Source organism: Camelus ferus, chromosome 19 (genome assembly GCF_009834535.1).
Source record: "Camelus ferus isolate YT-003-E chromosome 19, BCGSAC_Cfer_1.0, whole genome shotgun sequence".
In the NCBI taxonomy this organism is placed as follows: Eukaryota; Metazoa; Chordata; class Mammalia; order Artiodactyla; family Camelidae; genus Camelus; species Camelus ferus.
The window spans coordinates 40,622,256-40,647,299 of NC_045714.1; the positions used below are offsets into that span (position 1 = coordinate 40,622,256).

Below are 25,044 nucleotides of genomic sequence, written 5' to 3' on the forward strand. Positions count from 1 at the left end.
AGTGTAGCTGGACCCACCAAGCACTCAGTCCCTGAGCCCTGATGGGAAATGCCCTTCGTGTTTCAGGTTCAGCTGGCCTCGAACCCTGTGCTGGATGCCTGGTACGGTGCTCGTGACTGGGCCCTGGACCACCTGGACGACGAAGATGTCTGGATCACCAGGAAGGAATACGAGGAGAAGGGAGGTGGCTACCTCAAGGAGCACTGTGCCTCCAATGTTTACGTCCCCATCCGCCTGCCCAAGCAGGCCTCACGCTCCTCAGAAGCCCAGGCATCAGGCAAAGGCTCGGGGGCCAGTGGAGGCGGTGCCAGCGAGCAGGCGTAGCCGAGGGGCCCCTCCAGAGACCTTCAGCCACGTCGGCCAGTGTGACAGGGCAGTGACTCTGTCAGATGTGCCCGACCCGAGTCGGCTGGGAACATTTGGCTACAAGATGGATTTCTTTCTCCTGCGGAGAACAGTTAAGAGCCACTGGGAGCTACCCTTCAGAAGTGTGTTCATCTGGGGACATCTGCAGTGAAGGGACTGTAAGAGGCTGCTGGCTTTGCTGAGCTGTGAATGAAGACAGTATGGGGGACGGGGATGCATGAGCTGCACAGGCTTCCTCCTCCCTGCATTTTAAAGCCTTTTTTGTTTTTTGGGGTTTTTTTTAATCCTTTAAATTTTGTACTGTCAGTGTAGATATTCTTCCAAATTTATTAAAAATTGTGTAGATGCCCAGCAGGGGGCATTCTTTCACATACACAGGAAAAGGGTACTGTTCATGGCAATAAGAGCAGTCACCCACGAAGTCTCAGGGGCTGGAAATACGTCCCCCCTCCTGTATGTCTGCTCAGGAATGAAAGGGGCCCAAAGAGAGAAGTCACATTGTACGAAGTCACTCTGTTAGGGGCCTGCCTGGGGCCCACTTCTGAGTGGGCAGGTGGGGGGCTAGTAGCCCAAATATTGTTTATATTTTCTTTGCTGGAAATTTTTCCACCACATGAGACTTTCCTACAGTTTTTAGAAATTTCTGTCCCTGTGAGTTTCTTGGCTGCTTAACTTTTTCAGGCCTTTTTGAAGAAAGAAACAGACTGGAAAGGGTTGGTCCTGTACCCTTTTCACAACCTCACATTCCCTGGACCTTTGCAGCTTCATCTTAAATGGACAGATAACCCCTCTCTTTTACAGAGATCGTTTGGTGAGAATTTTAACTCAGACACCAGTTATCAAGCCCAGAAGGCCCCTGAGCTGCTAGCATCCTTGTCACAGAATCCATACGTCTAAATCCCATGGAATCTCTAGCCCATCCTCTGATGAGGCTACCTCAGAACCAGGCTGCCCATACAGTTTACCAGGGATGATCGCCTGCATCTCCAGCTCTCAAGGGCTGAGATGCTGAAGACCAGAAAGGGGCAGTGGTGGTGGAGGAGGAGGAGGAAGACTCAGGCCGACTCGGGATCTCCCAAGCCCTTGCCAGGTAGCACTCAGCCATCCACAGCTGGGCCCAAGGACTGATGAGACAGTGATAACGAGCATGAGCTGTCAAGAAAGGACAGTTGCAAAGAAGGCCGGACCAACCTCCATGGGAGAGGTTTTCATATCACATTTCCAGGAAGAGGAGTGATGCTAACTACTGTTAGGCCTGGGGAGACGGGGGGCTTTCTCCCATAGGCAACACTTTATTTTTAAACGCCTGACCAGCAGCAGTGAATGCAGAGGAGTGCCATGGAGGTCAAGCCTTGCTGAGAAAGGACCCTGGGTGGGCAGGTAAGCTGAGACACAGCAGAGTCAGACAGCAAGTGTTAAACTAGGCCTGAAACTGGGGAAGTGGGCTGTGATGAGGCTGAGCCTTGAGCTCTCCCACTTTATCTCTGACCCCTCACACTGAGCGTGCAGTGACCTCCCAGGACACCCCTCACCCTCTCACACAAACCACCAGCTGAGCACTCATCATGATACTATGAGCTTTTTCTCTGCCCCAGGGTGGTCTCTTATAAACTGTCAAGCGTTCCCTGAGATCATGATGTTGGTTTCATTCAGCCTGGAGAATCCACAGCCCAGTGCTGGACCTGGAGGGTGCTGAGGGCTCACAGGATCTTTACTGAATGACCAGCTGTTTGGGTAGATAAATGAATGATGAAATCTCTGAACAAAGAAAATTTGAGAATAGCTTGTTCACTCTGTTAAGAGGAACCATACTGAGGATGTCCCCTCAGCCAGGGAGCCCTACTCATGGAGACATCTTAAGTCTTCCCTTTGACCCTGCCAAGACTGTTCCAGGATAGAAGGTGGATGTGACTATAGCTGAGTGGTCTGGGGGCAGCTGTGAAGGATCAGACACCCAGAACCCAGCTTCAGGCTTTTGTCTAGGGTTGTGGCAGGAGGAGGTAGCCCAGGGAAGGGAGAATCTGTCTTAAGATCAGACTTGGCTCTGGGGTTGAGTCAGGGCAGCTCTGAAGGTTGGGTGGCCACGTAGAGCGATCAGGGCCTCTTCCTGGCTAAGATGTGGTAGGGGTATCCCACCGACCTGCTCTGCCTTCATCCCCCCCACCCCTTTGGACTAAAACAAACTTTTACTGTTCACAGAGTTACATCTGAGTTGCAAAATCTTTTCCCCTGTACTTCCCCATTCATTCTGGGCTGCCACAATCTGACAAAGTGTAAGGACACATTTTTCTTGCATTTGTAGTGGAGCCTCTGCCTTCCTTTGCATTTTGCCCTTTCTGCCTCCCATGGGCATCTCTGGAAATAAACAGTTTTACCACAGCTGCAAAAAAAAAAGTGGAAAGGTAAGAAAATAGGAGTTAAGAGTGAAATAAATGTTAAAATATGGGCAGAGAACACTAAACCAAGAAATGGAGAAAAACCAATTCATTCAAATACAATATGCAAAGATTATTTTATGCCTACCTAAGGGATTAAGTGAATAAGATGAAGTCTTTCATTATAGAACTTTGTGACTGAATCATTTCAAGAAAATTAGAAAATGAGAGAACAGAGGATTAAAAATGTAGGCAAAGAGACTGTTTACTAAATAAGGTTTCTTTCCCCCTGAGCACACAGCTGCTCTGTATTTCCCAGCCTCCCTTGCAGTTATACATGTAGCCACTGGAGTTCTGGCCAGTGGAGTATCAGCAGAAGAGGTGTACACCATTTCCAGGGCTGTCTTTTACAAACCCCCTACAAGAGCCCCTCTTTCCCTGTCCCCTGGCTGAACAGAGAGCAGTCTTAAGACCCAAGAGGAGCACGGAGCCATAACATGGAAAGAGCTGAGTCCTTAAAGGACTGCTTGGAGCAGAGGCCCTGCAGATTCTTCACTACATGAGAAATAAACTTACTGTATGAAGCCACTGAGAGCTTTGGCCATATCTGTTATAGCAGCTAGCATTATTCTAACTAAAACTGTAGGTTAAAAATAAAAATTTCATTAACTTCATGTTAATTAGGAGGGTTTGTTAAGGCAGAAAAGTTTTAAAATAATATGAAATAAGGAGAACAGTGTGACAGTCATCCCCTTAGTTAGGAAATGGGAAGAATTCCTTTTATAGTGCAGGAAGATCAAGTGAGAAAGTGAAATCACCCAGGGATTCCAGGAAACATGGGACTAAGCTGACCCAGAAAGACCCCTTGCGCCTGCTACAAGGTATACAGGAAGTTGATATATATAGCTTAAAAAGCAATGCTGAACTTAGAATCATAGATACCATGAAAAATCATGGAAATCAGAAATTAATACCAAAAATCCAGACTGGTAACCGAAAGTTGGCACCGAGGCAAGCCTTAGGTTTCAGAAAGAGTCATAAGTCCTTGGGGTGGGGAGGGACTGCAAGTTTTAATGCCTAAGCAGGGACCAGAGATGTAGCCTGGGCCCTCCTGAAGGGAGGAAACTGGAATAAACTCCCCGAATAAATAATACTAACTCCGCAAGAGTAGCCGCAAAGAGACTAGAAATAGAACCAATAGATCCAAACCCTTGGGAAAGCCAAGCCCAGTAGTAGAAGGGAAGCTTGGGGGCGGGGGGGTGGAGCAGCCTCGTTAATACGAAAGTAAAAAGTAAAGTGGCATAAATGAGTTCAAGTATGTTAATCATAATGTGAATAGATTAAAATTGGCCTGTCAAAAGAAAAACGAGGAAAGAAAAGAGATTGGATTGAAAATACGCTATATAGCTGTAAACTATAGACAGATTTACAATGTAAAGGGCTAGAAGGTAAACCAAGCAGACGGATACGAAACAACTGATCTGCTATAGCCGGAGTAACATCAGGAAAACAGTCTTTAAAGGAAAAAAATATTATTAAAAAGGGACTCTTCGCTTAGTAATAAACAGTTCACACAGAGATATAACAAGCCTGAACCTAACCTGTGTGCCTCGGATAAAATAGCCACAAAGTGAATAAAGCACAAATTGACAGGATTGTAAAGTGAAACTGACCAGTGGAAAGTGCCCAGGAGGCTCAGGATTCAGGAGCTGCGACGACGATGAGACCCAGGAGTCGGGTAGGCCTGGCACATCTGGGCTCTGGGCAAAGTCCAGTCCCCTTGGTGCAGCAAAGGGGGACTTGAGGCTCGGCAGCTATACCTGGACTCCTAGCCTCCCCCTCGGGCCCTCCCAAGGCCTGGGCTCACTGGAATGTTGGCTCTGGCGTTGATGGTCCCCAGTCCTCTCTGAGAATGGCTGTGTTCAGGAGGAAGGGAGACCTTCAGCTGGAAGCCACATCCTTTCTTCCTCTAGCAGCAGGTGTACCCCCTCTGCTTTTCTTCCTCCTGCCTCTCTGCTGGCGCCTCTGGCCCTCAGAACTCTTGTGGGTCAATCTTAGAGTAGAAGCAGACAGAGGCTGTTGGATAAAACCCAGTAGGAAAAACAGGCAGATAATTCCATCAAGTGCATTCTGGTAACTTGGGGGTGTCTGGGACCCCAGTCTTCCTGCTCCCCCACTTCATTCTTTCCATTGCTTCCCCTCCAGCAGCCGTTGGCAACCAGAGCAGCCCCAGGATTTCCTCTTGTCCAGCAAACCTTAGGGGCATAGGAGCCTGCCCCAGCAACTCTGCCCTCTGTCCTTTCATCACTCACCTGCTTGGTGGCCAGGACCCTCACCTTGGGGAGCAGCTGAGGTCAGGGAGGTCAGGGTGGGCATCACAACTCAACAAAGGCAGCTGAGCCCTGGGAAGTGGCAGATGGACACTGACCTACTTACCAGCTTTTCCCTTTCTGTTCCCTCCTTCCACGAAGTCCTCTCCTTTATTCTCCAATTCAGCTTCTTTTTCTGAGCACCCAGTGTCCCAGGCTCTCTTCTCTCTGCCCCTCACTTGTCAGTGCTCTTTTTCCTGTCTCAGGCTCAGGGAACCCCATGGAATCTGACTGTCCTGGTGACACCAGAGACATTTCCCATACCACACATTTTCACTGACCAGTCACCATGAGGTCAAGATGAGTCTGTGCTATAGGGAAAATAAGGGTGGTGGAGTGGGTTGAATAGTGTCTTCCACCCCTCAAGTGCTATGTCCAGGTCCTAAGCCTGTGAATGTGACCTTATTTGGAAATAGGCTCTTTGCAAAATAAGAATCTTGATGTGATATTCTGGATATAGGGTGGGCCCCCCATCCAATGAATGGTGTCCTTGTAAGAGGAAGGAGAGGGAGCATTGACAACAGAGGGACAAAGCCATGTGAAGACAGGCAGAGATGTGGTCACAAGTCGAGAATACCAGGAGCCACTAGAAGAGGGAAGAGGCGAGGATGGACTCTCCCCTAGAGCCTGCGTGGGGAGTATGGCCCCCGTGACACCTTGATTTGTTATCCAGAATAAATCTCTCTCATCTTAGGCATCAAGTTCGTGGTGATTTGTTTTGGCAGCCCTGGAAAACTAACACAGTTGGCCAGTTGAATCTGGGAATGAACCTGAGTGTAGAGGGGAAGGTGTGAAGCCATAAAGAAGTAAATAACTTGCCCATAAGATGGAGGAGTCCTAGCAATAGCAGAATCTGGATAACAGACGTAGAGGTCTACCCCCAGGTAAGCACTGACGATGAAGGAGAAGGGAGAAGGAAGAAGGGGCTTGGAAAGTACACAGGACCGGATCAGGCAGTCCTGGAAAGGCACCCTTTTGGAGGGTGAGGGGGGCACCTCGGAAACCCGAGGTGGGGTGAAGGGAAGCACAAAATGGGCTGACCCTCCGAGACTTAGCAAAGCGAGGCTGGACCAGAGGAAGCTTGACCATGTAAAGGTGCCAGTCAAGAATCTCTCATCACAGCACCAGGAGGGGGAGCACTTGAGAAACGTGGAAAACCATCCAAGCCCCCTCCCTGCCCCACTCTTTATCCATCTCCTCCTGCTAATAGTTGTTTAGGTAAATCTAACATGCTCAAATATGAACATTAATAAAATTTCAGCCTCCTTATGGGGATATAGTAAAAAAAAAAAAAAGACCAAAAATTCAAGCCACTGTAATGCAAACATTCCAACATGAATTAAAGATAGACAAGACAGTGCAGATGTGAGGACACCACAGAACAAATGAAACATTTCGTAGAGATAGATGTGAAATGGAAACTTTGCAGGACTCAGCAAAGAAATGGAATAACAAGGAAAAATTATCTCACAAACCTTAATTCAAGATGCACATGGGTGAAGATGTTCAACTGAAAAAAAAGGGAAAAACTTGAAAGAAAATAAGAGGAAGTTATAGTGAAGGAAAAGAGGTAATGGAAATTGAATCAAATTGGATATAGTTGAAGAAAATACAACTATATTGAATTTTGTATTGAAGAGGAACTGGAGAAAAACAATGGAACAAAATTAATATTTAAAATAGTAATTCAATAAAATTTCCTCCCCCTGAAAGGAAAACACCTTGAATATAAATGCTGTAAAGACACACTGTGTGCATGGTTGGGAAAATTGACTCAAAAGTGTCAACTCTAAAGATCCTAGTAAAATTATTATGTCAAACTCTGGGAAAGGTGCTAGTTAAAAAAGAAATCCTCTGGCCTCTAGGGAAAAAAGACAAGATGGCTCATATAATAAAGAGTAGATGGCATCAGCCTCTTAACAGTAGCGTGTAATTCTAGGAAATTGATAAAAAGAAATTGAACAATTAGAAAACAAAACTCCTTTTGCCACTTTGGGAATTTGCTATTGGTGTCAGGTGTTTTGCTGTTCCTTGTGTTATAAAGCCCATATTGCATTGTTAATGTGGTTCTGTTTAGTCAGTAGGCTTTTGGAAAAATCTAAAAAGATGGTCTTCCACATTTACCTACATGTCGACTTTCTGGTACAGGAAAATCGGGTGGAGGAGGACATTTATTTGGCCACTAATCTGCGTTTGCGCCACCTTCTTAGGAATGTGGAACGGGATAGGGGAGGGGGCTTCTCCTCTGGCTGGTGCCTAGTATTTCCAGAGGAAATGCAGTGGGATTCTCCTGGCTGCCAGTCCTCAACCTGGACAGGAATTGGGAGATGAATTCAGCTGCTTGGCATGCTCCAGCCTGCATGACGTGTTGATAAACGTCTGGCTGGGAGTGGGCTTTATCTTATCTTGCTGGCCCTTCCTCAGCTGCGGATTGCCTGGGAGTCGGGTTGGTGGGCCTTCCCCAGCCTGGACAAACTGCTGGAAACTCTTTAGTTTTCGTGGTGGGGTGAGGTAAAGCCCCTCTTTACCTGCTGGATCATCCCCCAGCTTGGGACACTTAAGCAGTCACTTGGGTTGGGTTTCATCGTAATTGTTTTAAATTTGTAAGGCTTTATAATCCAGCAATATCCATGCTATGGTCACTATTCATAGTAAAGGGCATTCCAAGAGAATGAACTAATTCTTTTGTTGATAGTGATTCTGTCAGCCTTTGTCAGAGACATTCCTTTAGCCATTGTCAGAAGGTACACCCGAACGCTTAAGTATACAAATAAGAATCTGAATAAAGTTGACTGCAATATTTACAGAGGTCCCCAGGGGGAGGATGACCTGGCCCTTTTCTTGGCAGCTTTTCCCATATTCTACATCTGACAGTAGAAATCTCTTACAAGATCATTGAGATAACAGTGGGAAATTTGGGGTCTTACCAATTACACTGAGTTAATCCTGGCATCTGCTCTGCATGTGCCATCATAGGTTATGGGAACAGAGTCTTTGGTGCCACCTAACGGCTTTCTGGGGGAGCAACAAAGATGGGGCTGATTTTGAAATAGGACCAAATTTAGAAGAGCTTCCAGAGGAATCTGGTTGGATGAAGAAGAGCAGAGGTGTATCCTGGGAACGTGAAATCCCTTGGTTTTGGTTCTTTGTGAATTCTGGAAGCAGGATCTTAAAACTTCTCACGGCCCTTTTCTTTAACATGTTCCGAGTTTGAGTTTGTTCTTTTCACTCCCTGCTGTTTAGTGGGATTCCAGGGTTTGGCCTTGAGAATGGAGAGCCTCCTTACTGACAATTTCTAATGAAGAGAATCTCAGAAGGAAAAGAAGATGTTCCCTCTTCCCCTGCCAGTTTTGAAAAGCAGACTGTTTCTTGAGAGCAGTAGGCAGCTAGTCCAAAGAGCCTGTTCTGATAAAACGTGGGACTCTCATCCTGTTCTGATTGTGGTTTGCAAATGGTAAAAGTAACAAAAGACCTTTAAGTCACCTGGATTTCAGAGAAATGTAGTCATGTGCTGTTTAAAAACATCTTTCAAAAAATTGGCAGCCTTGCTTAATTATATGTTGCGCTAGTAATAACATTTCATTTGACAGCCCTGTTTTTAACAATGAAGGTACAACTGTTTTTGAGTTATCTGTATTGGCCAGAAGAGCTTTGCAATTTCCTTCTTCCTTCTCCTGTGACTACAAGTTTAAATTAACAGTACATGTTTTGTGTATTTGGCTTTGGAATCATGTTTATGTTATATACAACTATGAAACAAACAATTTCAATCAAAATGAAAGCACAATCCTTAAAAATCAAAATGAGAATGTTTAAAAATGAAACTGATTACTATGTATCAAGTTGGTAGTTCCCTCACACAGAGAGGTCTTATTTTAATTCTTTAATTAGATGACTTTAAATAGGTGACTTTAAGTGACTTTTTTCACACATGAGAAAAACCCAGTATTTGAACGGACATCGTTAGTGGGATATATTCTAAGAACAAAAGAGAGCTGCAAATAAATTTTACTGTGTTCAATAATTATGTTGTTAGTAATAGCACTGGTATAGTTATTGTGAAGATATAAATGTATTATGTATGTATATGCAAATAATTATATTAATGTTGTTAGGAACCAAGATTTTCAGCGTAAATTATAAGGCATAAAAATATAAAATCAAAAAATTAAAGTCCTGTAATCCTAAATTTGAATTACAGATGCCATTATGAATACAGGATATATTTTCTCTCTAAAAAGCATTAATTTCTTAGCTGAAATATGATCTAGAGATAATGAACAGCCCAGTATCAAGGAACACCCCTAGTGTGGCTTCTCAAATACCGTTTCTCATTAAAAGGAAACAGGGCTCCTTGGAGAAATGGCTGATTCCAGTTCTGGGGCAGGAAATATACAAGATAAGCCTGGAATATCTTGTTGCATCAGAAAGCAAAGAAACTATCAAAGACTGCTGAAGACTCCAGGGATCATATCAAAGGAACTCAGTGGCTCCCACCCTCTGGCCCAAAAATGGAACTATTTGAGCATGGGAAGGAATAAAAATGAAGGATTAAAGCATCGAATATTAAAATCCATGAATTCATCATTGGTTACATTTGAAGGATCCAGCTCGTAATTTTGAAAACCGATAAAGAGAAAGAGGAGAAAGTAGCAGGCACTGCTCCTGTCTTTCCTGTGCCAGCGGACCCCATGGTAACCAAGTAGATGATAAGGGGTTTTATAGAGGATTTTCGTTAATACGTGAAGAAAGAATGATAGAATACCATTATTTTCTAACTCCTGATTGTGGCAAGAGACAATGATCATCAATGACAGCTAAAAACCATTTAGTGAAAAGCTGGCAGGGATCTTTGTAACGTATGGATATTGTGTGCTTCTGATGTGATACAGTGTCATCCATAAGGTATTCTTACAAAAATTGTTAATCTGAATCTGATCAAGCCTCCATTTAACTGCCACTTTATTGGAAATACTAGGGACAGAGAAACCTTGTGTAAATCGGGGTCCCAACAGGAAGCAGATGGTGCACTCAGGTTAGGAAAACAGGAAGAGGGTTTATTACAAAGGTGAAGGCAGAGCGCTGAAGGATGTGTGGGATCCTGGGATGAGTGGTGTAGAGGCCTTTACCAGTAGGAGGGAGACATTACCAGAACCTGGAAGGGGAGAGGGTTGTGTGGAGCAGCTGTCTTGAGAGGAAGTCACCTTCAGTCCAGAAGCACAGCCCATCCAAGGTGGGCCTTGCAGGGACGGAGTCGGGGAAATAAGCACTCTGATCACATTCTTCTCCCTCCCTCCCACTCCTACCAGGGCTCCCTATTGGCCAAACCCAGCTGATGCCAGAAGGCAAGCGAGCCTGGCTGCTATAGCCTCCTGGGGCAAAGCCCAGGGTGGACAAGGGTGGAAGGAGGATCTGCATGGGGCAAGTGAGTAAAATGTATCACCAACATGCTAACACCACGGGGTTGCCATCAGCAAAATACAGCACACAGTAAATTCTTCAGGACAAACAACCTTCTTTTCTTCCTTCCATTAAATAACCTGCGAAGAAAGGGGAGAAGGGGCAGGGTGGGGGAGATTTATCAGTTAAACAACTTTTTCTCCCTTAACAAATAGATTTCAAATAGAAAGAAGGGGACCTGTAAATTAAAAGACATTTGAGCTAAAACAGTTACGAAGTATAGACCTGTGGGTCCTGATTCTGACAAATCAACTGGTAAACAAGATCAGCTCCTGAAAAAAATCTGGGAAAGTTGAACACTGTCTGGACATGTGTTATGTGATTATATGAAAGAATTATTGATAGATTTTAATTTTTGGATATGATCGTGATATGGAGAGAGAGAGAGAGAGAGCAGTAGCTTATAGAGATACACCCTGAAGTATTTGCAGATGGAATGGTATGTCTGGGATTTGCTCCAGAATAAACCAGTGGGTGGAGGGGAGTGGAGGGAGGCACAGATGACAGAAGAGCGGCCATGTGTTTATTATCATGAATGTGGAGGGTAGGTACATAAGGGTGCTTTATACTTCTCTCTCTGCTTTTGTCTGTTTGAAGTTTTCCATTAAAAGAAACAAAAGTAACACTACTTTATCCAGCCTTGTTTTGTTTGTGATGTAGCAGATATTATTCAAAATCACTGCAAGTGGAGTTGCTTCTTTCTTCTCTTTTAAAAAGGTATATGCAAAAAAAAAAGTATGTGCATGTATATATGCCACAAGCATGACAAACACCACCAGGAGAATGCAACCAGCCTGTCCACTCCAATGCCATCCGTGTATCCAAAGTTACACACACTTGTTACACAAACAGTAGCAGACGATACACAGTGTAACAGCATACCCAGCCAACCGTGCCCCGTAAGTACAAAGACAGCTTCCACATTCTTTTTTCCTTTCTTTCTTTTTATATTATGTTTAATGAAGAATGCATTCGCAAGTTTCTGAAAAAATCACCCTGCAACCCTTTGCTCTTTTCTACTAAGAAATGTGATACGGTTGCAAACGTTTTCCCGTAACGGGTGTTTGTCATTGGATATTTGTTGAGGTGTTTTTCCGTGCAGAATTTGTTATAGACTCAAATCAAGCAATCTTTTAAAACTGCTTTTGGGTTTCATGTCATCCTTAGAAAAGCCTTCCTCACTCTGAGAGAATGAAAAGAAAACAAAACAACACCAAGCCCTATTTTTTCCCCAGATATTCCTGTTAAGCCTTTTTATGTAAAAAATAACCTGCATGATGGCATAAAATACAAATGGACAACCTAACAACTTGTAAGATTAACAGTTGTGCAGTCGCTGATGGTCAAGAAACGGCACTGCTTCCCCTGCCCTTCCTGGCCAGGAGCCCCCAGTATGATCTTTCCCAGTCAAAATCTCCTTTCCCCTTGCAGTAACCGCCATACCAACTTGTGGAGTATTCCTTTCTGTGCGCTTTATAGTTCTACCACCGAATTATGCATCTCTACACATTGTCTGTATGTGCATCCATGGTGCACGTAGCCACGACTCATTCATTCTCATTTCTGTATAGTATTTTATTGTGTGCATGTACCATGATTTATTTATCCAGTTGGAATTCATCTTCGTGTAGGTTTGTGGTAGGTCTCCAGTGGAATTTCTTTTCAGATGACTAGTCAATTATCCTAACAGTATTTATTGAGTAATCCATCTTTTTGCCACTGATTTAAATGCCACCTTTATTATTTATTAAATGACCTTATATTTTTTTGGTCTACTTCCAGACTCATTCATCTGCTCCATTCATCTCTCTGTCTATTTATGATCTCATAATGAACTGTTACTCTCACTGTATTATACACTTTGTGGTGTGGTAGAGTTTACCTTTTCAGATTTCTCTCTCTTCTCTCCTCTCTCTCTCTCTTTCTCCAGGACTTTTCTTGATTTTCCTGCATGCTCAGTTTGTTCCAATCAAGTTCCAAAGTAATCCCACTGGAATACTTACTTGCATCCCATTAAGATTATAGATTGAAAGATGAAAGTTGTTATCTTTTCTTTATTGAGTCTTCTAACCAGAAATGGGAATGTGCCTTTTTCCTTTGTTCGGGTCTTTATGTCACATAATAGACTTCAGAATTTTTATTCGTGTATTTCCATTCTTTGTGAAGCAACTCATCCATTTAAACATTTGAATCGTATTCCATTATGTGTCCTGCCAAAATTTATGTAATCCACTTTTGAATGGCATTTGAATAAATCTGTTTCCAAGATTATTCTGTTACAAATAATGCTGCAATAAATAGCCCTACAAACACACGTATTTGGGAAGGACACACTGCAAGTGAAACTGCTGGGCCAAAGGATATTTTAAATGTTTACAGTGTTATCAAATCACTGTCCAAAAACAATACCAATTTACATTCTCCCCCAAAGATATCCACCCATTTTTTTTCACACTTTGACTAAACCTCTGTATTTATCATTTTAAAAGCTTTTTCTAGGAATCAGAAAAGTATATCACACTGTGGTTTTAGTGAATACTTCTTTGAATTCTGGTCATTTATATTTCTTTTGAGCCTCCCCTATTCCCACCCTTTGCCTACTTTGGTAACCGGTACATCTTCTTCGTATATGTTCTTTATTTTGTGTGTGTATCTTTCATTTTATTAAATTATTAAACATTGAAGTCTACTTTAAAGTCTCACATTACAGTTTCTACTTTTCTTCATAAAAATGTCATGGAGGTTGATTCCTAGACATCTTGTAGATTTTATTGCTGTCTGTCAGTAAATGGCATCTTTTTTAAAAGGACTTTTAAAGGACTTTGTTTGCTGCTGGTATGTGGGAACATAATTGATTTTTATCATTAATTTATTGATGTTGCATCTAACCCCTGAAGAACTCCCTTGTTAGTTCTAATGACCTGAGTGGAGAATTTGTTGTATTTTTTTGAAAAAATTTTTTATTAAAGTGTAGTTGATTTATAATGTTAGTTTCAGGTATACAGCAAAGTGATTCAGTTATACATATATCCATATATATACACACACATTCATACTCACACATATATGTATATTTTTTCAGATTCTTTTCCATTGTATGTTTTTACAAGAAATTGAATATAGTTCCCTGTGCTATACCGTAGGTCCTTGTTTATCTATTTTGTATGTATTAATGTGTGTCTGTTAATCCCCAACCCCTAATTTATCCCTCCCTGCCCTTTCCCCTTTGGTAACCATAGTTTGTTTTCTGTGTCTGTGAGAATCTGATGGATTTTTTTTAACATATAAAATGATAGACATGTTCCGTGTCATGTGATCGAGTAATTAAACAAGTCTTGTGACGTAGAATCCAGGAACTGGGGAAAGGGAGACACAGAACTGCAGAGTCTGGAAGGAAGTGGAAGGAGTAGGGAGAGAGAGACAGAAGAGAGAGACAAGAGGAAGAGAGACAGGAGCTGAGCAGAAGGGGAGGACTTTGGAGATGTGACACAGGTGGACAGGGCAGAAAAGAGGGTTCGAGTAAGTGTTCCTGGGGATTTTGTGTCTGTAATTCCCTTCATGGTGCTTTAGGAACAAAAGCTGAGTTATATTGTAGCATTTGGTGGGGGTGGGATTAGGGGCCTGGATCGTGCTGCTGTGGCAACAGCAGTGTTTTGAGACTGGACCTCGTGGATCCTGGCTGCAGACGTGCACAGACCAACCATGAGACTGGGTCTAGAGCAAACGAAATAGAGAAAAAGGAATGAAAAATACTATATGGATATAATAGGACAAAGACTGGATTGCAAAGAGGCAACATCATGGCCATTCTAGCATAAAGAGAAAATCCAGGATATTAAAGAGTAGTTTGCTATCATGAAAAAATAAAAAGCAATATGGTGATAAAATTATAAAATAAATCAAAGTAAAGTTAAAGTCTATAATGTCCTCGATATACAGTACAGGATTATAGCAGGAAAGTAAAATAATCATTTACTGGTAATTAATAAACAACATTTAATAATAACCATTATTATTGTTATTATTGTAGTTTTCTAGCTAGATCTGGGCTGGAATTCTGAATCCTCCGCTCACAAGCTGTGTGAATTTGGGCAAAGAAAGGCGTTTCTTGGAGGGAGGGTATAGCTCAGTGGTAGAGCGTATGCTTAGCGTGCATGAGTTCTTGACAGTACCTCCGTTAAATAAACAAACAAACAAACCTAATTACCTCCCCCTACAAAAAAAGAAAAAAACTAAAAAAAAAGGCAATCCCTGAGATTAGGAGGTCACCGAAGATGGCAAATCTGAGACAAAAACACAGGCTTGTAGAAACAAGACAAAACATGCACACTGGCTTGTGACCGTGGGACACATAGGCCTCAGCTGAGATTCCTGGACCAGGTGGGCTGGCCCGGCCATCCCCTGCGCTTGGTCTCTCATCCTCAAGTCTACCCCGGTTTTGTCCACAAGGTGGCAGTGTTCCAAGAGAGCCAGGCACAGTGCACAACCGCTTCTTTTCAAGCTCCTGCTGATTTGCTGATGCCCCACTGACCACAGAGGGTCACACAGACAAGCCCCAAGTCAATATGGGAGGGGGCTATACAAAGGTGTGGCTATCATCAGGAGGTGTGGTTCCTTGTGGACCATTAACGTCATGGTGTTACCATGTAATGTACAGTGTAATGTGCAAGGCATACCTGGCCCTCAGCCTACTCATAAGCTCAGGTGAGACCTTCCCTGGAGCAGCCCAAGCATAAGCAGGTGAGACCAGCACATGGGACCAGAGCTGGTGCAGTGGTGCAGTGTGAACGATTGCTGGGGACTGACGCCTTGATAAGAGGATTGAACCCTGGGTGGGGGCAGCACAGAGGAAGCCGTCAGAGGCCCAGTGAGGAAAGAGGTGACGAACGCAGACTCTGGAATGGGCAGACCTGGGTTCAAGTCTTGACTCTGCCACTTGTCCTGCGGCCCTGGGCTAGTACCTGCCTCACTTTGGCTATGGGCTTCTTCATTCATAAAGCTGGCCTCACAGATTGTTGTAAGATTACATAAGATGAGTAGAACTTAGCCTGGCACAAAGAAGCAGTCCATAATGGCAGTGGTCATGGCCAGTGTGGCAAGACTTGTGGTAAAGACGATGATGATGGTTGGCTGGGGATGGCATCAGGGATGCTCTGGATGGGTGACTGAGTGGCCCATGAGAGAAGGCAGTCCGGGGCATCCCAGGCAGAGGACACAGCATATTGAAAGGCACTGGGGTAGGTTGAGTATGATGTGCTTAAACTCTGATGCCGTTGGAGCGTGGGGGGCAACTGGAGAAGGAGTGCCGTTGAAGACTGCGTTTTCCCAAGATGGCCACAGGAACATGTCCCATACCACACGCTCTTCCAACAGTGTGACAACAGTGAGCTGAATTGTATACCCCCAAATTCGTATGCTGAAGCCCTAACCCCAGTACCTCAGAACGTGACTGTATTGGAGACAGGGTCTTTAAATAGATGATTAAATTGAAGTGAGGCCATTAGGGATTGGCACCCTAATCCAATCTGACTCTCGTGCTTGTAAGAAAAGGAAATTTGGACACACAGAGACAGAGGGGTATGTGTGCACCCAGGGAAGACCATGTGAGAGCACAGCAAGAGGGCAGCCACCTGCAAGCCACGGGGAGAGGCCTCAGGAGACAACAAACCTGCCAACACCTTTTCCTGGACCTCCAGTCTCCAGAACCGTGAGAAATGAATTTCTATTGTTTAAGCCACTTGGTCTGCGATATTTTGTTACGGCCACCCTAGGAAACTAATCCAGTGACCTTGATCTTCTCCCCATCCAGTGGAGGCTTGTGTCCTCTCCCCCTGCAGCTGGGTGGAGACATTCCTGCTTGGACCCAGCTGCCATGCTGTGAGGGAGCCCAGGCTAGCCCACACGGAGGGACCGCATCAAGAGACCCATGGAGAAGTTCCTGCTGACCATCCAGGCGAGATCCTAGCTGACAACAACGCCACTCAGTGACTCCCGCTCCCAGGTGTTGAGTCACCCCAGTCATTGAGTCTTTCCAAGCTGATGCCCCAGATGTGTGGAACAGAGGCAGGCTGTCCCTGCCATGCCCTTTCCAAATGTGGGACCCACCAAATCCATGAGCACAATAAAATGGTTGTTTACCCCACTAAATATTTGGATAGTTTGTTTCACAGGCAACAGTCATTCTCGAAGGCTTTGGTTTTTCCGGAGTATTTACCGCCAGAACGGTGGTGGTACAGCACAGAATGCCTCTCTCCATCCAGAGCACCCCCAACTTTGACAGAGAGCTGTTGCTGTGATGGCCAACAGAAGGAATGCACTGTTCTCCTTTTCTTTTTAAGAGAAGCTTCTTCTTTTTCTTTTTTAATTGACATATAGTCAGTTACAATATGCCAGTCTCTGGTGTACAGCATAATGTCCCAGTCATACATATACATACATATATTCATTTTCATTTTCTTTTTCATTAAAGGTTATTACAAGATATTGAGTATAATTTCCTGTGCTATACAGAAGAAATGTTTAATCTGTTTTTATATATAGTAGTTAATATTTGCAAATCTCAAACTACCAAATTTATCCCTTCTCACCATCTTTCTTCCCCAGTAACCATAAGATTGTTTACAATGTCTGTGAGTCTGTTTCTGCTTTGTAGATGAGTTTGTTAGTGTCGTCTTTTCTCTTTATTTAGATTCCACATATGAGTGGTATCATATGGTATTTTTCTTTCTCTTTCTGGCTTACTTCACTTAGAATAACAGGTCCATCTATGTTGCTGCAAATGGCATTATTTTATACTTTTTTATGGCTGAGTAGTATTCCATTGTATAAATAAACCACAGCTTCTTTATCCAGTCATCTTTCCATGGACATTAACGTTGTTTCTCTGTCTTGGCCATTATAAATAGTGCTGCTATGAACATTGGGTACATGTATCTTTTCAAATTTGAGTTCCCTCCAGATATATGCCCAGGAGTGGGATTGCTGGATCATATAGTAACTCTATTTTTAGTTTTTTGAAACTGTTTTCCTTATTCTTACTCATTCATTCACTTAATCATTCCATTCATTCACAATCCAGGAGGGTGGTAGAGATTACTACCAGCTACACTTTGATTTAGTGTCGTCTAAAAAAGCATAATCTAACATTACTGTTTTTTCTGTGCTTTCGCCTTTGCTCATGATATTTCATTTATAAAATCCACAACCCCTTACACTCTTCCCCAAAACCCAAAATTCTCAGAAAACTGAAAGATTTTTCATCAGTTTGCAAAAGCTCCCTGAGTAGCTAAACCTAATCTGAATTGACCTAAGGCTATTTATAGTCTTTCATTAACATTTTCACAGCAGAAATATTAGTGTTTGATTATGGGGTGCCGCCCTATATTCTCCTCTAGGGCTGCTACACAGCAGACGACATTAGTTCTCGAAGTGGGGGCCCCAGGCTAGCAGCAGCATCTGCATCCCCTGGGGACTGGTTAAACGTGGGAACTCTCAGGCCCCACCCTGGACCTATTGAATCAAAACCTCTGGGATGGGGCCCAGCTGTCTGTGCCTTACCGAGTCCTCCGGGTGACTCTGATTCATGCTCAAGGATGGAAATCACTGAAACGGGGTATATGCACCATGTTACATTCCTAAAACTCTGAAGTTCTGACTTCCAGGGCGCATTTGGCACTTATGGTTTCAGACGAGAGATTTCTTGCAGACCTCTATTTTGAAATTTCAAAATTAAAGGAAGCCATGAGAGTTTATGTTTAAAAAAGAGGACAGAGGTTTCTTGTGGAAATGGAGGAAGAATGTGATTAATAATGATCCAAGCTGACTTTTTCTGAGTGTTTTTAACCTAATAGGCACTGTGCCGAATCTCCTTTCACCAAGTCCACACAATAACCCTAGGAAATAGGTATTTTTATCATGCCCATTTTATGAATGGGAAAACTGAGGCAAAAGGAGTGAGCAACTGCTAAAGCTTGGAGAGGGCCACCACCAGGAGCCATGGCCTTCAGTAGAAAGACACAGCCAACTTAGATGGCCCTATTTCTCTTGCCCTCTGATCTCCTGTTGGTACCTCCCTTTGGCACCTGAAAGAAGCCAGAAGACAAGGGAATCCTACAGTTAACCACAGTGGTGCAGAGCAGGGTGAAGGATGGAGAAGGAATCTGTAGTGGCCGTTCTACCGCGTATGTACGTTTCATAATTGGATGCTATTGTGTTTGAAAATAGAAAAGTATCACCCTGCAAGTATCCATTTGCAACCTGCTGTTTTTTCCCTCCACTCACATTTTGTTTTCTGGGTTTATCTGTGTTGATGCAGGTAGCTTTATTTCAGTTCATCTTCTTTGTTGTTTAGGATTCCATCATATTAAAAATGCCCCTTAATTCATTGATGTCCATTCCCCCATCAGTAGACATTCAGAACGCTGCCAGTCCTCTGTGATTACAGATAAAGCTGCAACGAATATCTGCTCCTCCAGAGCAGGGGGGAGGCCTTCTCCAGGCCAGGTACTCCTAAAAGTGGAGTTGCTGGGTCACAGGACGTGCGTATCCAACTTTCCTACATGATGCTAAATTTCTCTCTCCAGAAGTTGTACCAGTGGTCCTCCAACCCCAGGAGGTTTCTGTTTCACAGTCCTAGCCTGTTCCAGTATTGAAAGGCTTTTTTTTTTTTTTTTTTTTTTTTGCCATTTCTGACAGCTGTCGACATCTCTCTCCTGAATGTTTTATTTGCGTTTCCCTAATAATCCCAAAGTTGCCCATCTCTTCAACCAATCTGTTGTTTGGGGATAAACATTTTGCCTTCTTTCTCAGGCTTTGCCTCTGTAGCTTGCAAGCCTGGATTTCTAGAATTCCAAAAGACCTTTCTTTTCTCTCTCGTCCGAGGCAGTAACACATGCAAAGTGCTTCAGCTTTCTGGAGACTCCCTGCGCTGTGGATACTACAGACTATTTTGCAGCTGAGGACTGAGGAACCAGGTGGTGTCTGTCCTTCCCCAGAAGCAGAGTGACGACAGCTAGATGGGTGCAGGGCTGCGGGCAACAGGGGCAGCAAGAACAAGACAAAAATTGAGGGAAGAAAACCCAAATCTCAGTTTATAATTTCCAGAATATGATCCTGCTGCATTTTCAAGCGCTGTTCATTGAAGCCCATAATATGTTCTCCCTCAGACCTTCAACAGCCTTGTAAAGGGTCGCTTCATTCATTCAACAAATCCTTCCTGTGTTCCTCCTGTGCGCCAAGCTCTGTCAGGCCCTAGAAAGTCAGCGGTAAACAAAACAGACGTGGTTTCTGACCAGTGGTGCTCACCATCTCTATTAGCGTGTTAGGGCCTGCTGTAATGAGCAACCACACACTCAGGGCTGAAACAACACAAATTTATTTTCTCATAATTCTGGAGGTTAGGAGTCTTGAGATCAAGGCATCAGCAGGGCTGGTTTCTTCCAAGGCCTTTTTTCTTGGCTTGTAGGCGGCCGTCTTCTTCCAGTGTCTTCACGTGGTCTTTTCTCCGCCTCTGATCTCCTCCTCTTATAAGGACACCAGCCCTATTGGATGGGAGCCCAACTCTCTGACCTCATTTTCCTTTCCTCACCTCTTGAAAGGCCCTGTCTCCAAATATGGCCTCACTGTGGGGTATGGGGGGCAGTTAGGGCTGCAACGTATGGCTTTGGGGGTGGGGTGGGGGGCACAGTGCCGCCCATAACACTGTTTAATGGGAGAAGCAGACAGGAATCCAACAGTCACAACTATGTGTACAATTACAACTGTGGTGCCTGAGGCCATGAGAACCCAAACCAGGGGGTTTCTAGGAAGGTTTCTCTGAGGAAGTGACATTTGGGCTGAGACCTGAGAGAAGGATGGGGGTGAGCAGGGGAAGAGCGAGCAGCAGGCCAGGCAGAGGGAAGCGGATGTGTCAAGAGATGGTAGGGCCCGGCGGGGTGTTGGAGGAGCCCAAAGCATCTAGAGGCACAGTTGCTGGGGGCGCCTCTAGGGACGGTGAAGCCTTGGGCCAGACTGAAAAGACCCTGGGCACTCCTAAAGAAATACAGATCCGGGCTGCACTCCAGGTCCACTGAACCAGAATCTACAAGGGGAGGGCCTCAGGAATCTGCATCCCTTCCTACTCCCCCAATTTTTTTTTTCTTTTGAAAGATACCCAACTTGCAAAGAAATTGAAAGAAAAGTACAAGGAACCCTTGAATACCCTTCACCTAGATTCACCAGTTGTTAACGTCTTGACACATTTAGGCTTTTCTTTCTCCCTCTGTCGCCCTCTCCTCAGCAAGCATCCCCTAAGAATAAGATAAGGACCTTTTCCTCCGTAACCGTAATACCATTATCACGTCTCAGAATATTAACATTAATCAGTAATGTCATCTGATACCCAAACAAGAGTTCAGTCCTCAGTGGTATACAAAATTTCTTCTATAGCTATTTACTTTTTCAATCCAGGATCCAAAGTCCACACATTTTATATATATATATATATATATATATATATTTTGTTGTTGTTGTTGTTATGTCCCTTTCATCTCTTTTAATCTAGAATAACTTGCTGCCTTAAAACAATTAGCTTTTTAAAAGAGAGCCCCGGCTTGTGGAATGCCCCACATTCTAGATTTGTCTAAATTTTCCTCATGATTAAAATCAGGTTAAGTATTTTTGGCAAGAATATGACATAGAAGATGTTGAGTACACCTTCTTGCATCACAAGGGGGCACACAATGTCAGGCTGTTCCGCTCTCCATGATGCTGGGTTTGGTCGCTGGCTAAGGGGTAGACTGCTGGTTCTCTGTGTTGTGAATGTAACTTTTTAATCAGTAACTGATCTGATACTTTGAACCATGTGAATATTCTGTTATCCAACTTTTCACCCAGTGGCTCCAGCATCTCTTGATGACTCTTGCCTCCTCAATCAACGATTACATTGGTGCTTGCCAAGTGGCTTCTGCATTTTTAAAAAATTGAAATATAGTTGATTTACAATGTTGTGTTAGTTTCTGGTGTACAGCAAGTGATTCAGGTATGCATATACATTTTCTTTTTCATATTCTTGTTCATTATGGGTTGTTACAAGCTATTGACCATATCTCCCTGTGCTATCCAGTAGGACCTTGTTGTTTATCCTATTTCATATATAGTGATGTGTATCTGCTAATCCCAAATTCCTAATTTACAACCCCCCCCTTTCCCTTGGGTAACCGTAAGTTTGTTTTCTATGTCTGTGAGTCTGTTTCTGTTTTGTAAAAAAGTTCATTTGCACCATTTGTTTTAGATTCCACAGATAAGTGCTATCATATGATACTTGCCTGCATTTTTAATAAGGGCCCCATGTGACTTTTCTACTCAGGGAGTTTGGGAAACCCTGGTTAAGTCAAAGTAAGGGATACAGGAGAATGAGGTGTTGCTATCAAGGTAGCCGGAGGCATTAGCTAAGATGAATCGTTCAGAATCAGTTAAATGCATATTGCTAGGCCCCATCCTACACCCAAGAGTGAGAGAGGGGTGCAAAGGAAAGGCCTAGAGGAAGCAGCATTTTAACACCGTCTTCCTTTCCTTCCCCCTCTCCCCCCCCCCCCGCGCCAGGTGATTCTGTGCTCCCCAAAGTTTGAGAAAACAGGCTTGGGGCTGAGGCTTAGTTTAGCCTGGCTGCACCTTGCATTTTCCACTCCCCTAGGGAGTTTTTGTGATCTTTGTATATGTTTTTAAAAGTAAGAGCCGCACCTCCCAAATCTGATTCAAGTGGCCTGTGGTGCAGCCTGGACATCAGCATGTTTAAAAAGCTTCCTTGGTGACTCCAACGTGCTGCCAGGGTTGAGAGCCACTGGGCTAAGAGAGTTCTCTCTAACCTGAATATAAAAATGAAAACCGACTTCCCCTGTTCCTGGTTCCCCTTAAACTGCAGCACAGGACTGAGCGACATGGGGCTGAACTCACCTGCTACCTGAAAACATCTGGTGTTCCCTCCTCACCACTTAAAATGGGGCTCCCATGGTGTGCTCTTTGGGGCGTTTACAACAGCACAGGTCGAAGAAAGGTCACTTCCCTCAGAAGCACAGGGACATGGGAGAAAATACACAAAGACAGGCAAGTATTGTACAATCATAGTTTTGCAGATCAGGAAACCAACACTCTGGAAGGGGAAATGACCGCCAGCGAGTTCACGGCAGAGCCCGGGCTCCTACCCAGCACGCGTTTCTCCCACTTGGTCATTTTCACTGGAACCCACGGGCACCCTCTGCACTTCTGGCACTTCTGTTGGTTGGTCCTGGCCTGGAGCCAGCATCTTCACCATCAGCCACTTCTCCAGGCTTACTCTGGACCAGGCACTGAACTCAGCGTTTGTTGAATGAATGAATGCAGCCTGCTCAGCACTTGCCCACTGGTTGGCATCAAGAAACAGTGGATCAGATAACTTCTAAAACCAATCCCCTTGAGGCTGAATTAGTTCATTTTTTTTTTCCATAGACTCAGGAGTTGCTTGGCCCTCTTTCTTCTGGTTGCCTTGCCTCACATCATAGCAACCATTTCATCACCCAAATTCTGCTTTCTGTCTAATTTATATGTAACTATGAGTTGACTTGAGTTGCAGTTGACCAGTTGCCAACATTTGTTATTCCCTGTCTTTTTGATTATAGTCATCCTAGTGAGTTGGAAATTGTATCTCATCATGGTTTTGATTGGCATTTCTTTGATGGCTAATGAAGTTGAGCATCTTCTCTTGGCCTATTTGCACATCCTCTTTAGAGAAGTATCTATTCTGATTCCTTGTTCATTTTTAATTGTTATTTGCCTTTTTATTATTGAGTTGTAAGAGTTCCGTTTATAGTCTAGAGACAAGTCCCTTATCAGATACATGCTTTGCAAATATTTCCTCCCATTCTGTGGGTTCTGTGGGTATTGCATTTGTTTGCTAAGCTGCCATATCAAAATACCACAGACTGGGTGGCTGAGACAACAGAAATTTATTTCTCACAGTTCTGGAGGCTAGAAGTCCAAGATCAAGGTGTCTGCAGACTTGGTTTCTCCTGAGGCCTCTCTTGGTCTCGTAGGTGGCTGTCTTTTCCCTGTGTCCTCACATGGCCTTTCCCTTGTAAAGGCATCTTTGGTGTCTGTTCCTCTTCTTATAAGGACACTGGGTATACTGGATTAGGACCCCATCCTAAGGGCCTTTAGTTTGATTTAATTACCTCTTTAAAGATCTTATTTCCATATACAGTTACAGTCTGAGATACTGGGGGTTAGGAGCTCAGCATTGTGAGTTTTGGGGGAACACAGTTCAGCCCATAACAGTTATCTTTGCATTTTCTTGGTGGTGTCCTTTGAAGCACAGAAGTTTTTCATTTTAATGAAGTCCAACTTGTCCATTTTTCCCTTTGTTGCTTGTGCTTTAAGTGCCATACCTAAGAAACCACTGTTTAACCCAAGGTCATGACTTATGCTATGTTTTCTTCTGAGAGTTTTATAGTTTTAGCTCTTACATTTCAGCCTTAATCCATTTTGAGTTAATTGTATATGGTGTGAGGTGGGGGTCCAAACTCATTCTTTTGCATATGGAAATCCAGTTGTCCTAGTACTGTTAGTTGGGATAAGAAAAACCCCAATTCTTTCCCCATTAAATTGTCGTTACTCTTGTTGAAAATCAATTGATCATAAATGTAAGGGTTGATATCTGGAACCGCAGTTTTATTCCATTAATCCACATCTATCCTTATGCTGTCCTGATTACTGTAGCTCGGTGGTAAGTTTTGAAATCAGGAAGTGAGTCTTCCATCTGATTCTGAATGTACTTGAACTTTTGGTATCAAATGTTGTGAGCCGTGTAAGTGAATAGCAAAGCATGGGGATTTGGGCCCATACTCAAAGCATCACTTCAGGAAGGCAGGCTCCAAGTTCTGTGCATGCCTTGGAGAGATGGAGTCCCACCCTCTCGGCCCACAGCTCTTCATGATAAATCAATGGAAACATTCTGCAGAGAACAATGAGGCCCTTGGGTTATTTTAAACATCACTTAAAATCTTCCCCACCTGTTCTGCTCTCTAATTGCTCTTACTGAAACAGTGTCATGCACAACTGGATTATTAATGAACTGAGAGGAAGCCAGGGGGCAAATTGAGGAGGGGCTTTTAAAGGAATTGGTGGGGTTGGGAGCCCCTAGTCAGCCCAATCCGGAGGTTTTCACTGCCCCAAGAAAGCTTTGGAGTTTTCTTAGCAAACAGGAAATCACTAAACTCAGATTATATCCTCAGACTCAGAAGAAGGTTGCTACATAATAATGAGTAAAGGAGTTCTGTGAACAAGACTGCTAAGAATTGAATTAACTGGGTATCACCCCCAAACTCCCCAAACCTAAACCTTCTTGGTGCCCCACTGGCTGGCCCTGGGGTGCCAAGGGCTCTAATCTGAAGCCCGAGAAAGCTCAGGAAACAAGGCCCTTTGTGGAGAAGAGAACTCTATTGTTCTAAAGCCAGTGTTCAGCG

The 25,044-nt window shown here is 43.8% G+C and overlaps 1 protein-coding gene across 6 annotated transcripts in view; it reads left to right on the top strand.

Annotated features, from left to right (window-relative positions):
• The window catches only part of ACTR5 (actin related protein 5), a 29,008-nt gene extending 17,474 nt beyond the window's left edge, over positions 1-11,534 (top strand). Inside the window, exons 9-10 of one of the 6 annotated variants that reach the window (XR_004313230.1) lie at positions 67-10,535; positions 11,288-11,534. Coding sequence is in view for 1 of the 6 variants with exons in the window: in XM_032462296.1 (XP_032318187.1) it covers positions 67-324 (258 nt within the window). In the remaining 5 variants the exon portion in view is untranslated. Of the gene's footprint in view, positions 1-66; positions 11,199-11,287 lie in introns of those variants that run through there. The other 5 variants (XR_004313229.1, XR_004313233.1, XR_004313231.1 and 2 more) reach the window with 5 other exon arrangements.
• Positions 11,535-25,044: the final 13,510 nt, after the last annotated feature.